This window comes from Panthera leo, chromosome A2, assembly GCF_018350215.1.
Source record: "Panthera leo isolate Ple1 chromosome A2, P.leo_Ple1_pat1.1, whole genome shotgun sequence".
Taxonomy (NCBI): Eukaryota; Metazoa; Chordata; class Mammalia; order Carnivora; family Felidae; genus Panthera; species Panthera leo.
In genome coordinates this window covers 39,694,959-39,711,384 of record NC_056680.1, presented here as the reverse complement: position 1 = coordinate 39,711,384, position 16,426 = coordinate 39,694,959, and the positions used below count along the sequence as shown (strand labels likewise).

Below are 16,426 nucleotides of genomic sequence, written 5' to 3'. Positions count from 1 at the left end.
GCGCACAGATGATAAGTAGACTAAGAATGAATTCTGGTGTGGTGTAGTGCCACCCAAATCAGGAATTGTGCCTGAGAGGTTTCCCAGAAGCCCCTTAGTGCACTGTCATTCCCCAGCCCCCACCCTGTAACCACTGTCCTGACTTCTCTCACCATCTCTTGGTTTTGCCCATTTTCGAACATTGTACAAGTGAAATAATACAATCCGTACTCTTGTGTGTGTGTGGCTTCGTTCCTTCAGCGTTATTTTTGTGAATGGTCCAATCCAACACCAATCTTAAAGGTCTCTTTGGGGCACTTAAAAAAAGAAAATCTGGCACAACGAGAGCGTTAAATCTGAAGAAGGTGCACAGCCAGTAACGTAGTAACGTAGCTGTGTGGGGAGTGCGAAATAGGGAGACCAGGGAGTCCCAAGTGCTGACTAGATTATAGGTGGCATATTTTCTGAGCACTCTCCTCTTCGCCTCTGCTGACCAGTTCTAAGACGTGCCAGCAGGACCCCTTCCCTTCCAGGGTGGTCTTCCGGGTGCAACAAGGAACAGACGTGGTGGATCTCCATTTAGGAGGGGGCCGAATGCTGCAGCTCTAGGTCCGGCTTCCCCACAGAGGGAGACAGGTCAACTAGCTGCCCTTGTTATACCAGTGAACTGTACGGATGGGCACGGCACGGAGTGATTTGTGTAAGAGCAGAGGAAGGTATGGCGGGCCGGCCCCGGAGGTGGCCACTTAGCACTGTCACTGCCCCTTGTGAGGAGCTGTCTGTCCCAGAACTGTGTCCTGTCATGTCGTTCCTGTTTTCTCACTAGGAAAGCAAAGGTTCCAAACTTCCCTTAGAGAGCGTATTAACCGTGGTTCACAGCGAGTGGCGAGAGGCAAAGCTTATGTGATACGTCAGACAATTAGTAATTCTGGAAAAGCCAAACCAGCAAGCAGTGTACCACTGTCATTCGTTTCGTAGGAGAGGATTGTCATTAAGAAACCATAGAATGTCTCGGGATTACGTGCTTCGTGCCATTGCGATGTGTGTTTCAGAAGACGTTCCACTGTGTATCATACCAGTGAGTGGATAAATATTTCAAATTTTCAAAGTTTTTGACGCTTGTCCCAATCTGGAGAGCTGCACGCTTCAGCCTGTGCATGTGGTAAACACACCAGCACGTAAGTATTTTCCCGTCTTAGTATTGTGAAAGCAACATAGCGCACTAACTTTATATTTTGTAACCAAGGAAAATTTTAGCATTTAGAGCAAGCGCTCAAAGAAATAAACACATTAAATCACTTAACCCTCTTTTTCAGAGGATGCCAGGAAATTTGGAAGCAGCCATTTTCATTCTGCTTTCAAGAGGGAAGGTGGAGACAAAAAGGACATATTTGAAAAATTCAGCCAGAACTTCCACTTGTGTAGACCTCAAAACTGCCCTGTTCCACCAAGTTCCTAATAGGAGGTCTGCGTATGAGAAGTTGGAGGGCAAAGGGCAGGGTATACTGGCTGGTGGTCCATGGCACCACAAATGGGTGTCGGGAATGAGAACATTGGCCCCTCACCTTCAGGATGGCAAGTAGGGTGCAGGCCCAGTACCATGCCAGGCAAAAACCACTTTCTTTGTGTTCCAGGACATAAAATAGGTCTGGAAGCACTGCTTTTGTAAGACTGAGGTGGTATTTTAGCTGATACTGAATGAGTAAGACCCAGCATGGGAAGACTTAGGGGAAGAGTGTTCCAGGGGGGGTGTGACAAGGGCAGGGGCCTTGAGGCACAATGCAGCATTAGTGTGTCCTCAGGATAGAGAGAGGGTGGTGAATGGAGCACAGTGACTTGGACACACGTATGGCAGGTGACCTCGTTGAGAGGCAGGCAGGCAGCACCCAGGGGCCAGATCCCTGGGACTTTGTCCTCAGTGGGGAGTTTGGATATTATCCTATTTTGGGGAAGCTGTTGCAGGTTTTTACACAGGGAAACATCATGATGATAGCACAGAACTGTAGAACCAAGGTGTTGAGATTCAGACAGGAATCGAAACAGACCATTCTCTGTTCATCCATTCTCTGCATTTTATGAGTGAAGACAACTTTTCTGTGCCCTGCTGCTGTTGATATTTTTGGTGGTGCCACTCTGTCATCTGTCAAACCAGGAACTTGTATGAGCTTCTTTCTAATTTGTGTTCAGCTCTAAAAATCTTGATCTTTATATACCCCTCTTTGTTAGTTCCCGAGGACCAGTGTAACAGATGACCACGGACTGCATGACTTACAACAACAGAAAGTTAGTCTCTGAAAGTTCTGAAGGCCAGAAGTCCCAACACCAAGGTGTCCTCCACAGGGCTGGTTCCTTCTGAAGGGTTGAGGGGAAAATCTGTTCCATGCCTCTTTCTTCCTTCTGGTGGTAGTGAACAAGCCGTGACATACCCTGACTTGTACATACGTCGCTCCAGTCTCTGTCACTGTTGTCACATGGCCTTCTCTGCATCTCTTTATCTTCACATGGTATTATCAGGGCAGCAATCCCTTTGGAGTCATTGGGTTGAGGGCCTGCCCGAACCCAGTGTGACACCCTCTTGACTTGATTATATCTGGAAAGATCCTGTTTCCAACTGAGGTCATATTGACAGGTTCTGGGGGTTTAGGACTTCAACATACCTTTGTGGGGGACACATTTCCACCTATAACACCTTTCTTCTGACACCACCTTCATAGTAATGCCTTCTCCATCTTTTTGATTGACCTCCACTTGGTTTAATGGAATCCAAGCAGCCATTTCATCTGAACATTTAAGAAGAGGTCAAAATACTGTGCCTCTATTATTAAACAGCACCATCTGCCCTTTTCGCATAGATGAAATGTAGAAATATTGTCAAAATGGTTCAAGTCTGAAATACCCAAAATGTCGTGCTTCGTGGAATCATTTTGAGAAGAAAATGTATCTGTCTCAGGCTGGAACCCATAATCCTCATTTCCCCATATCCTTTTCTGTCCAACAAAAGTGGGTTTTTTGTTGTTGTTGTTGTTTGTTTTGTTTTTGTGTATTTTTTACTTAACCAGCTATTTTATTTCACTCAAATGACTAATTTTTTTTCTTTGCCTTCTACCAGAAATTATCTAAAGCATTTGTGTGTGTGTGTAAAACAACATGGCATTAATTAAAGGTAAGAAAACAAAAGCAACAGAATGAAAAGGAAGGCAGGAGGAGCTCTGGGTACATTCCATTACACCAGGCGGGTCACAGATTTGACTTCCCTAACAGCCAGCAGGGAAAGGGAGCCCTCTGAGTTTGACAGTTCCAAGAGTTTCATGGGGCCGGTTTTGAAATTGACCCTGAACACCCAGTTTTGGAGGATTACAGTGGAGCACATTTCAGCAAAAGCTTTTCTGCTGAGATGTGGGGGAGTAGAGGGAAATGTGGCAAATTTATGGGACTCACATTTCTATCTCTGCTAATCTGATTCGGTCTGACATAAATAAATGCAAAATAGTTTCAAGGAGGAGTTGAGTCCACTTCTTTTGAACAGTTCTTTATGAACTTTGTATCTTTCTTAATCTGTTTATCACCTTCACCCTTCCACTTCTTAGATGGATATCAGTGATGAGGCGAATGATAGCCTTTCTAGATCTCTGGATTTGGATAAACCTTCATTCTTCATTTACCTACCTGAGGCATAGTCTTCAGTATGTGGGATTACTATAGCAATTTATTTATTTATTTTTTTACCTCAAGTCTAAAAATTGTGTGTGTGTGTGTGTGTGTGTGTGTGTGTGCAGCTGCGTATATATGTCATGCAGGGGGTCCTTATTTCTGAATATTCATTATTTGAGTTTCTGACTTCCAGAGTTAAAGAGAAGTGCTGATAGTCAAAACACAGAAATATTCCCTAATGACCAAATCACTTAATAAATTTAGTCCCACTGTAGCATATCATTTCCTTTCTAGCTTCCTCCCCACCCATCCAGCCAGGCTTTTTGTCATTTGACCTCTTGCTGATTGTTGGTAGTGTTTGGTACAAATAAATTGCACATTGTGTGAAAGATCAAGGACTTCACAAAGGCAGCGAAAGTGATTAAAGGAGCTGTGCTTGAGCCACACAACCACAGACACTGATGCTTTGAAGTGTGGGATTAGTTAAGTGCAGGAGGGGGCCCCTGGGTGGCTCAGTCAGGTAAGTGTCCCAACTTCAGTTCAGGTCATGATCTCGCGGTTCATGACTTCGAGCCGCGCATTGGGCTCTGTGCTGACAGCTCAGAGCCTGGAGCCTGCTTCAGATTCTGTGTCTCCCTCTCTCTCTGCCCCTCCACCACTTTGCTCTGTCTCTCTGTCAAAAATAAATAAACATTAAAAAATAATAATAGTTACTTGCAGAAGAAAACTCTACAATAATAATGGCATTAGTGACAAATATTTAAATACCAAAGGAGTCATTTGAGTGTCACATGATTGAAAGACCCTTGAGAAAATGGATGATGCTTTGATGGTTATCTGTTCTCTGATTCGCCCTAGAAGACTGACCTAAAGTGATGAATATCATACAGTGCCATAATATAATTTTGTTAGAACAGATGTAAATACAGTTAATATCTGGTTCATTCTTTGTTCATTTAGAGAAATGGTACATAGTCATAGTTTTAACCTACATATTAAATGATTAAACATTTTATGAACTTGTTTGTGTAGTTTGTTTGAAGGTGAAATCTTAACTTTTTAAAAATTACTATTTACTATTAAATTTTGGCTTTTTGTGTTGCTTTACCTTGAGTGACCTTTTTTGGTTTTAATTTATCTTCCATTAATAATCATCTCCACTGTCTGTTTCAGCTCTAAGGAGTACAGTATGTTGGAGAGTGTCCCCTCAGAATTCCCAGAACCTGAGAATGTGACTTTATCTGGAAATTGGGTTGCTGCATATGTAATTGATTGTTAAGATGAGGTCATGCTGGAGTAGGGTGGTCCCTTAAGCCAATATGGCTGATATCCTTGTAAGGAGAGGAGAAGAGCCAGAGACACTGTCATAGGGAAGACAGCTTGTGAAGAAACAGACACACGCAGAGAGTGCTGTGTGATGACAGAGACCGAATTTGGAATGATGGGTCTATAGGCCAACGAACGCCCAGGATTACCAGCAACATGAGAAGTGAAGAGCGAGGCATGGGACCGGTTCTCCCTCAGCCTCAGAAGGGACCAGCTCTGTCAACACCTAGATTGAGGACTTGTAGCCTCTAGAACTGTAAAAGAAGGAATCTCTGTTGTTTTAGCCACCAGTTTGTGGTAGTTTTGTATGGCAGCGCTAGGAAGCCAGTGCAGGGAGTTTTCAGGAAATTATTTGGTGGCATTATTATGGCATTATTATAATTCAGGAAATTATTCGGGTGCATATGTTAATATGCATAGCCCAAGCCCACAGTGGTGGTACGTGAAGTCAGAAATAGGGTGAAAACTGATTTCACTGGCCCAAACTCAATATGGGTTAAGTAACTTGTAGTATTTTCTGTATTAAATTAGTAGCTTTTTATTTAAAGAGATCATTTCTGTTAATGATGGAGCTGGAGGCGGTTTTCAGTAGTATGGTATGATGGCACATAATTGTGTGATCATCTGTGCATCAATGTGTGTGTGTTTTTCAAGTCAAGACAAAAGACTGTCATTAGCAACTTCTACTTAAAGCTAATGTACTATCTTTTTTATCAGGCTACATCACTGTGTTTCGGGCAGGGGATTTTGAAGTTTGGAACTGGTACTTTTCAATAGGGAGGAGCTATGATCCTATGCCATCATTATCAGTGTACCCTTTAAAAAGATAGTTGATGTACTATTTGTTCCCACACAGAGCCTGGTGTGTATGTGTCCTTTGAAATTAAAAGGCCAAGTCATTGTGTCCTGTCACCCTGTATGAAATGTTTGTTGCATTGCCTCACTGGCGTCCTGTCTTACGTTATCAGTTGCTGGCTCTAGTGTCAGTATGTCACGCCTGACAGGTTAGTGGCTTTTGGCAGAGGAAATGAAACCTAGTCAGTTACTACGAGATTTATAGTAGATCAGCTATTGCAGGAAGTGGTGAAAAGCTGATTGATAGTTGGAAACAAAACTCTACAACAAGAAACAGGATGTATGCTTTCTATTTATACATCATTTTCCTTTCACTTTAGAGCCCTTTTTGGACTTTGTTTTGGCTATTTCATAAGGCCTTGGATCCCTCCCCCCCTTCTTTTAACTCATTCACCAAAATATAAAATAATTGAGGAAGTTGTCTATTAGCCTAGCGATGGTCAAGGAGTGTACTTCCAGCTGTTGCTATTAGTCACTGATCGTAGTTGTATTTGCTACAACTTGTCAGAGAGCATTTTTAATTAAAAAAAAAAAATCCTCCAAATAGGAGATTATTTCACATATACAAACAGAATGAAAGCTTTTTAAAAAGCTACATGGTAGGATTACATTTCCAAAAACTGTCTAAGGAAAACCTATTTTGAGTATAGTTGTGTTAAAATATGACATTACCATTATCCAGTTGTCATGGCTCTTAAATAATGAATCTCTTCATTCCTTAACAAATACATTCTTAACAAGTAGGTGCTCTTCATTTCAATATAAAATGTGTACCGTAAGTACAACTAGTAACTCAGTATATTCATTGCTTGGATCAGAATGTACCTGGTTTTTGTAAGCATTCTGGTTAACTAATAATGCCACTCGGCAAAGCTTTCTGACATGACCTAGCTGGTCTGTTTTGACTGTGACGGTGAAAAACCACTAACTACATTAAATGAGGTGCTCTCTGAAATGGAAAGCGCCGTTGCAGAGTTAGGTCCTAGAGTATAAGAGTGGCAGATTTAGAACCAACTCTAATTTTACCCGTGGTTGAAAGAACAAAAAGGCTACTCTTTCTCGGCTTAATTTTTTTTTTCTCTAAACAGATAGTTTCTTTTATTGTAAACAGTGATTGCTAAGTTATCTGCATAAAATAATTTAATAGAAACAAACCCAACTTTAATTCTTTGGACTGTTGGGTCACATTCTCTGTCAATGATGTTTTGAAATTTTTAATTCCTTTTTATTCTCGCATTCTTTAAGTGGAGAATTCAGAATGCTTCCTCTATAAACTTAAGGTTTCTCTCAGAACTTTAGTATTAATTTAGGAAAGTAACCAGCTTGAGGTAGTAAAAGTGGGATTAATAAGAAACAGAGATGGGTCAGCACTGTGAAGAAGCAAAAATGAACATAGGATTCATTTTTTACATATTTTATATAAATGGGTCACTTGAAACGAATGCAGTACTTAAAGTGAGAAACAAACTGAAGGGTAAAAATTCACATCACCTGGTAAGAGGCACAAGTCCTGTTGGGGGTCATATGGCTCATCTGGGCCACTTTCCTGCCTCTTAGAGTAGATCCTTGATAGTCTCACAGTGTGTGGGGTTACACTGTGTCTGAAAAGAGCCAGGATTAGGGGTGAGGGGCTTTGAAATTCCAAATTTGTTCTGTTACACATGACACAGATAGTGGACACTAACAAAGATCCAGATGGTTTCAACCTGAGAGTTCACCATATCCTCACAAATAATTCAGATGTTTTGCTTCAATTTTAAACCTCTGTAGTTAAGGCTTAGTTAGATGTATACTTCGTTTAAGACTGCTAAGCTAAAGAGATCACTGTTTGCAGCCTTCTTTGCCTATGCCTGTCAGAACTTGCTCATTTGGAAGATGTTGAATTGAGCTCCACCTGGGGAGAAGGGAAGAATGTGGTCACAGGACGGGAGACTTTTCAGAGCCTGGATACTTTGTGGGAGGCCCGGTAGTGGAGGAGGAAGCCCACTAGAGCTCTGCAGCATGGTTTTCCAGTCTTGACTGCCCCTTTCAGCTGGGGAAACTGCAGCAGGTCTCTTAACCCTCTAGGCTTCTGTTTTGTCATCGGTAATGTGGACAAAAATGCAACTGACCCATGAAGTTGTCACTTGGAATAAGTGTCGGGATGTGTGTGGAACATTGTCTTTCATATACTGTCGATAGTATTTGTCATGGCTAATCAGAGTGTGAAATGTATGGTCACTGAAGGAAGAGCTTTGATTTTAAAATCTTTGTTTTTTAATGTCTATCCTTGAGAGAGAATGTGTGAGCGGGAAAAGCGCAGAGAGGAGGAAAGAGGATCCAAAGCCAGCCCTGCACTCTGGGGATCAAACTCATGAACTGTGAGATCATGACCTAAACTGAAATCAAGAGCCAGACACTCAACCAACTGAGCCACCCAAGTGCCCCTGTTATTTTTTTAAAAGTTGATTGATTCATTGAGCGAGTGAGATAGAAGCAGAGAGAGGTAGGGAGAGAGAATCCCAAGCACGTTCCAGGCTGTCAGCATGGAGCCCAGTGCGGGGTTGAACTCATGAACCGTGAGGTCATGACCTGAGCCGAAGTTGGATGCTCACCGACTGAGCCACCCGGGCACCCCCAAATTTTATTTCTAATATTATAATTTAGTAAGAGGCATTGTCTTCTTTCCTAAGTTCCTTGCTCTTTACCTCTCACGGGTGCACATCACTACCCAGAGAGGGCCCACTTCAGTGAGAAAGATGGCCGTGAACTAGCTTCTAGGCTGACAGGGCCTTGGGGCAAAGATATTGCAAACCGGTCCACGAATTCAGACCAAATTCTTTACTACTGGCAGTCAGGGTTTCAGCATATATGGTTTGTGGATGTCATCTACAACTGTCTTGGACATGGATGTAAATTACATCGCGACCATGTGATTCCATAACTGTGCTTTTAGAGATGTCTTAAAGTGATGAGAATTCATCCAGAGTTTGTAGACCATTGGTGAATCATAAGCTGACTTCAGCTGATCCCATCCTAATTTTCTTCTTTACCCTACCCGCCGTTCTTTTTCTAAGCTCTGGGAATCCCAGCACTGAAACTCAGGGGTTTCCTCACATAAGAGGAAGTTGCCCTCAGTGATGGCTGTTGCCCTTGGCCATTCACCTAGCAGTATCTCAGCACCCACCCTGGGACACTGCAGTGGGGCTTCTGGGACCTGACTGCGCTCATGGAGGGCAGCCGGGGCACAGAGCATCCCTGCACAAAGTCATTATTACACTAAATATTCTGAGATCAAAGGGTCTCAGATATACCTGGGCACTTAGGTGAAAAACACCACCTTTGTTCACTAGTTCCCATTGCCCCACCAGTCACTTCTGCTCCAGTGAAACAAAGCCCCATTTTCTTGATATTATGGGATGGACTACACTTTTACAAGTGAATTTATCTTGTGAACTCACCGTCATCCAGTTTGTCTCAAAGCCACTAAATGTTTTGTACACTCATTTCAGCTTCGGAGTTAGAGAAACGTAGAAGCCAAGGTCAGCGTGCTGATCATTTTCACTTGCTCACTGCTACCCTTTTCAGTTGTCACTTCAGATTTTCCTCTAGGGAGGAGTAAAGCCATGAGTTTTGGACACCTGCAGTATGCTTTTTTTTTTTTGCTTCTTTCAAAACAAAGGAAAAGTACGAATACCTCTAAGTTTAATAAAAAAAAGTTTAGTATAATGTAATGTTACAAACTGAAAATTATCCTCTGAAATAACATGGCATGATTTTCTGATAAAAATATAAAGGGGGTGCCTGGGTGGCTCAGTCAGTTGCACATCGACTTGGGCTCAGGTCATGATCTCACAGTTCATGAGTTTGAGTGCCATAACTCTCCACTGTCAGCACAGAGCCTGCTTCAGATCCTCTGTCCCCCTTCTTTCTGCCCCTTCCCCGCCTATGTGTGCTTTCTAAAAAATAATTAATAAACATTAAAAAAAAGTAAAAAGCACGTCACGCTACTCTCTATAGTATTGCTTTTTTATCTTTTGTATACTTAAAATTTTTGAATAGGTGTTACGCTTACAGAGTTTAAAAGTAAACAGTTGCAGTGAAAAGCCTCCCTCTTATCATCATCCTCTACCTTTCCATTCCCCACGAGACCCCCCCACATAAGCTAGTGTTTTCTGCAGCTTTCCAGAGTTTATTGATAAGTATACAAGCAAACAGAAGGGTGTTTTTATTTCTTTCCCCTTGTTTAACATAAAAGGTAGCCTCCACATAACGGTATGCTGTTTGTTGTTGCTGTTACACAGTGTAACCTGGGTTAGCCCATAGAGCGCTTCGTTCCGTACGCAGCCATAGACTCTTCCTTTGCATGGATATTCCATAAGGTAGTTAACCAGTCCTGTGGTCGCGGGCACTTGGTTATTTACCATTTTGGGGTATTGAAAACAATGTCAGTGAATACCCTGGGCCTCTGTCCTGTAGCATGTGTGTTTAATTTCCAGATGTGGTATTGCTCGGCCAAGGGTGTGTACATTTTCAAGTTGGAAAGTTATCGCCACCTTTTCCACAGGGGCCGTACCTGTTTAATTTGTCGCCAGCGGTGTGGGGAGGGGTCTTTCCCCCAAGCCTCTCTCGTCGTGTTATCACGTTTGGATGTTTGCCATTGTGATAAATGAGAAATGTATCTCACTGTGACTTTAGTTTGGGTCTCTTATTTGACTGGAGTTGAACATCTTTTCATATGTTTAAGAGGCATTTATATCTCCTTTTGTGAGAATTGTTGCTTATGTCTTTTGTCCATTTTTCTGATGAATTGTTATGTCCACTTTTAAGAACCGTGTTAGGGGAATTAGGCCTTGCTTTGTGACATGAGTTGCTAGTATTTTTCTCAATTTTGTATTAGCCTATTGACTTTGTTTATGATGTTTTGTTTTTTGGTTTTTGTCCTATAGGTTTTTTTAAATTGAATTTGTCAGTCTTTAGTGGCTTCTGGATTTTGAGTCATAGATAGAAAGGGCTTCCTCATCCTAGGGTTATAAAGGGAATCTCCTGCATTTCCTTGTAATACCTCATCGCTTCATTTTCTTTTACGTTTCTTTGATCTGTTTTGGGATTTATCTTGGTGTGTCACATGAAGTATGGACCCATCTTTATTTTCTTACTACTTTAAGCTATATATCCTGTTTCGTTCTCAGGCCAATTAATGAATTGTCCTAATATTTCTTCTTCAAATGGCTTTCAAGGTCCAATAAGTTGGCAGCTCTTGCAGAAACCTTAAAGGAAGTGTCCCTGACAAAGGCTCAGCTGGGATTAGAACTGGAAGAACTGGAGGCTGCAGCACTTCTTGTCCAGGAGGAAGACACTGCATCAAGAGCAGGCCGTCCTGTTTCCAGGCAGCAGACACCTGCCTGCCCTCCTGAGGCAGGTGACACGGAGGAGTCAGACAGCACCACCTCATGTGAGACCGAAGGCTCGGACTCCGAACAAGGGGAGCTCTCAGGTAGTGAGTCTGAGACAGTGCATTCCTTGCAGGGTCCCTTTCTCAAGGAACGCGGCGACCTGCTAATCGATGACGGGGTGTGCAGAAACTCAGCCGTCGAGAGATGTGGTGGTAGTCCGAGAAAGCCACCCGCCTCCCCCCGGGCTCCTGGAGGCTCTGGGCCGCTGATAGAGGAGCTTGGAGAGCAACTGAACTCGAGAGTTCAAGTGTCCAGACCTGAGGACTCCGCGGCTGCAAGCCACAGCAGCGTGCAGGGCAGAGGCGACTGGCAGACACCAAGTGATTGACTCTGCGTGGTTTTCCTCACTGCTGAGAATTATGGCGGGTTTGGTTTTCTTTACGGAACGAGAATCCACTTCCACTTGGTCCTTTTTCTTAGTGTATACAACACTTTTCCACAGAGCTTATGTTGATACCTGTTGGTTTCCTTGTCACAACCTTAAAAATAACGTTTTAAAGTATTTTCACCAAAGTATAATTAATATTGAAGATGAAATAACAGTTCTGGCAGAATCTCTAGAATGTAGAGCCCATGAATATATTTTTCTTAAAGATTTTATTTTTAAGTAAGCTCTATAACCAACTTGGGGCTTGAACTCGCAACCCTGAGATCAAGTGTTGCACGCTCTACTTGCTCAGACACTGTACATTAAGTATGCATCTCCTAGGATTTAATATAAATGGAATCGTGTAATATGTACTCTTTTTTAAATTAGGCTTATTTCACTCACTGTAATTATTTTCAGATTCATCAATGTAGCCTGTATTAAGAGGGCTTTTTTGGTTTTTGTTTTTTCCCCGTATCAGAGTAGTAGTTCATTGGATAGATTTTTCCATTCACCTACTAATGGACGTTTGGGTTGTTTCCAGCTTTCGTCTGTTCCAAATAAAGCTGTTACGAACATTTGTGTGCTAGTCTTTGTGCGGACATATGCTTGCATTTCTCTTAGGTAAATATCCAGTAGTGGGATGGCTGAGCCGTATGGTAGGTGGATGTGTAACAGTTCGAGAAACTGCCAAACTGTGTCCCAACATGGCTGTCCCAGTTCACGTTTCCACCAGTTCCAGGTCTTTCACATTCTTGTCATCACCAAGTATGATCTGGCTTTAACATTTTTACCGTTTTATTAGGTGTGAGGTGGTATCTCACTGTGCTTTTAACTTGCATTTTTTAAGGCTTCTATTGCTGTGCGTCTTTTCATATGCTTATTTGTCATCCACAAATCCTTGGTGAAATGTCTTTTCAAATCTCTTGCCTTTTTTTTTCTTTTTAAAGCTGGGTTGCTTGTTTTCTTATTTTTGAGCTTTGAGAGTTCTTTATAAATTCTGGATACAAGTCCTCATTATGAGTCATCTTTGCATGCCTTGTAATCTTCGACTGAGTGCCAAACGTTATAAATTTTACCTGGCTGAATATGTATGTATTCTTACGTTCTGTGGCTTTGTTTGGGGATGCAGTTAAGTTACTTGGAAATAGTGTGATCTTTGTGGGTCTTGCTCATGTAATTTGTTAGGCAGGTCTGGAACAGTGTTCAGCCTAGGACAAACTATTTTCTGGTACTAAGGAAAGATTTTCCCATTGCCCTGTGAATTACAAATTTTCCAGTCTAGCGGGTGGAAATAGGCCCCTGTATGCGTGCTGAGCACGGTTCCCTCTAATACTTTCAGATGCTGCCTTCCCACGATTCCACACTCTTAGCAGTAGGTACTCGCATGAATATCAGAGGGGCCCCTCTCCAGGTATCTGGGCTTCTCTGCGGCTGTCTCCTCTCTGGTACTCTGTCCTGCAAATGCTGGCTGCCTCAGTGTCCCCTCACCCTCAGCTCTGTCTCCTGAACTCCAGGGTCCCCTGGGGACTGCCTACATTGTCCCTCCCTGTGCAGCCTGGACAGTGTCTCAGGTCAGGTGATGATGCGGCTCACTGTATTCGTCTCCTGTCCCTCAGGATCACAGGCTTTCATTGCCTGCCGTCCAGTGTCTTGAAAACCATGGTTACGTGTATTATCCTGTTTTTCTATTTTGGTTATGTTGGGTGGGAGAGTAAATCTGGTCTTTATTACTCCATCTTGATTGGAAGCGTAAGTCTCCATTCATATTTTAAATGTGAATTTTCCCACTTGAGGGTAAGCTCCCAGGGAGCAGGTTCTCTGCCGTGTCTGGTTACCACTGAATCATCAGTGCCCGTATTCTCAGCGCTCCATAAATATTGGCTGGATGAATGAATAAATGAAATAAACCAATTTGCTCTAGGGAGGAAATGAAATGAAATCTGATATGTATTAATCTCAGCATTTTTATTTCAAGAAAGGGTATGCTCCCTTTTACTCTGGGTTTATATAGGTTGTGAGTATTTGTATTTCCAATATAAATTTCAGTTTGTATTAACAGGATAGTTGGGGTGACTTTGCCATTCGACACGCATGTTAACTCCTGAACACTGTAACAGCTTTGTCAGAATGTGTTCAAGACTTTTTTCAGGCTCCCTGGAGAGCTTCAAAATGCCTATGACCATTGAAAACGCATTTCTTCTCAGTGGCACATTACCTGAAGCCAGTTTGAAGATGCATTATCTGTTACTCCCCTCATTTACTTCTACTAATGTCAAGTTGAGCAGATCCACTCTTGTCAAAAAGTTTAAAGCCATGGAAGTTCTTCCTTCTATCAACTCTGCCCTTAACTTAGGAATCTGCACAGGATCTACTTCTGTGTGAGACTCGCCATGGTTGGAAAAGCCTGTTACACCCCCCAAAAGAATGAGCAAACATGATCCATCCTAGAAATCCTCAGAACAGAGGAGCTCATTAAACAACTCTCATGAGTATCAAAGACCACATGAGTGGGTGCCTTAATTGTCGACTCCAAATCTGTAGTTTCTTTCACCTGCCCTCTCTTTGTTCACAGAAGGTTAAAGCTTTGTTATATCACATTACCCTGTCTTTGTTTAAGATGAGTTAAGAACACTACACCATGTCTGTAACCCAAAACAAGTCCAAAGGTGCTGCCTCTTATTTCATTTTTTTAAACTAGACAACCTGCCAAGCAACTCTAGGGATCTCCTGTAACCGTAGGAGTTTCCCAAGAACCCTGGGTGATGGGAGAAAAAAATATGTTGGGGAAAGAACAGAAGGGGACCTCAGTGACAGTCACGGGCCAGCAGAAGAACTAAGGCTTTGGGGTTGATGAGACAAGGAAGTGAGTTCCAGAGCTAGAGCTCAGGTGTTGACCAGCCCTCAAGGGGGTACCCCAACCTCTGAACCTCCTTTTTCCTTTTGAAAATGGGGATACAATTTTTTTCTTGCTTATCGTAAAGGGTGATGAGACTATGTTCAAAACACTTTTATGAACTGGAAAGTATCAAACCAACATCAGGGTTGGTTATTATTCTCGGACTTCCCAGAGCTGAACAGGGCTCTCTGTTCAGCTACCTGACAACAGGTCACTGGGGGAGCCGGCACTGTGAAAATGAGTCAGCCCTGCTAATCGCTTCAGAGGCATGCCAGTGGTAAAAGTCTACACAGTTCAGCAGATTAGATAGAAATATTAATTATGTCAATGAATCACGGCACTGCCTCATCTTCTGGGTTCGCATTATCATTGACCTATTTTTCTATGTTCTGTCTCTCCTCTGCCATTATCCTTGAAGAATAATCCGAGGCCTTGCTGTGGGCATGATGGGTTTTAGGTGCCAGTAACTATGCTGATATCATCTTTCACTGGCACAGGATTAATTTACAAATGAGACAGGGCTGCTCCCTACCACTTTCTGAGTTAGCTGAACAGCTGCGGGGCGGTTTTCACACCTGCTAGTGGAAAATCCACTTTGGTTGTATGGATCAAATTCTATTACGAAGAACTGGGGGAAGGAGAGAGAGGGTTAAGTTTTCTTTGTTGTGAGACTTCATAAAAAACTTTTTATATCAGAGGGGCTCCTAGATATCTATTTTTTTATTGAAATTTTTGTAATGTTTAATTTTTGAGAGAGAGACACAGAGCATGAGTGATGGAGGGGCAAAGAGAGAGGGAGACACTAAATCTGAACCAGGCTCCAGAATCTGAGCTGTCAGCACAGACCCTGATGCGGGGCTCGAACCCACAAATCGCGAGATCGTGACCTGAGCTGAAGTGGGAAGCTTAACCGACTGAGCTACCCAGGCGCCCCCTGGATATGTATTTTAATACAAAGATTTTTATTATTTTACATCTTGTAACTAAAAATTGACCCATGTAGTCAATGGTGAAAAAAAAAAAAATAGGAGTTAAAGACCATAGAGGGATAAAACCTTACTCAGATGTATACTGAATCTTCATAATGTATATAAAATATTTGAAGATGCAAAAGTCCCCTCGTATAGACTGATCCGTCATGAAATGACATTGCATGTCAGGTACATTGAAGTTAAACTTCATAAACAAATCTCTGTATCTGTTTGGTCAGGCATCTCCATTAAAGTGAATCAAACTCTACAAATGTTTCCTTAACATCTAAATCCCCGACGGAGTTTTTGTTTGTGATCTGTTCCCTTTCCCGGCCGTTTTCTGAGCGTGTTATATATAGTTTCAATCCATACCAAATGAAGGAAGCATTGATTAGACTTGATTTAAGGCAGCAAGTGATAAATGCAGCTGGAAATTGATTCATGCCTCTCAAGTGACTGGGGCACAGCCATCCACAGTTGACACAACTCTTGTGTCAAGGCTGGAGAAAACAAACAGGGAAACACATGTCAGACAGATAAATGACTTCGCTGTTTTGAGCTCTCCGTGGAGGCCATTTGTTTCCTAGATAAGGAAGACTGCTCTCCCAAGTCATGAAAAGATAAGCTAGAGGAAAAGGATGAATGTGGAGCTGGATGCCTAAGCCCTTGGGGAAAAACGAACAGAAAGGATTCACCTCTGGGAAGTCTTGCCACAAGGCTGTACTCGGTGGTACTCTGCTTTTCTCCAGGGGCGCTGCAGGCAGCGATTTTACTGTGCAAGCCTCCTCTGTCCAGCTAGGCCCGCGTGCTGGAGGCTGTGTCTCTGGGATTTTAAGGGATGGCAGTGGTATGCCCTTGTCTTGTAAGTTCTTTCCAGGGAGACCTTTCCCACCTTCTCTCCTTGCGCTGAGCATTCAGGGGAAGAAGCAGCAGGAATGGCCGA

General features: G+C 42.6%; 1 protein-coding gene across 3 annotated transcripts in view; it reads left to right on the top strand.

The window, feature by feature from the left end:
• Positions 1-12,216, top strand: part of SHQ1 (SHQ1, H/ACA ribonucleoprotein assembly factor) — a 100,781-nt gene extending 88,565 nt beyond the window's left edge. For all 3 annotated transcript variants that reach the window (XM_042929984.1, XM_042929987.1, XM_042929985.1), the window contains one exon: positions 11,031-12,216. In XM_042929984.1, coding sequence (XP_042785918.1) covers positions 11,031-11,574 — 544 coding nt within the window. In that variant the 3' untranslated portion in view covers positions 11,575-12,216. The remainder of the gene's footprint in view (positions 1-11,030) is intronic.
• Positions 12,217-16,426: the final 4,210 nt, after the last annotated feature.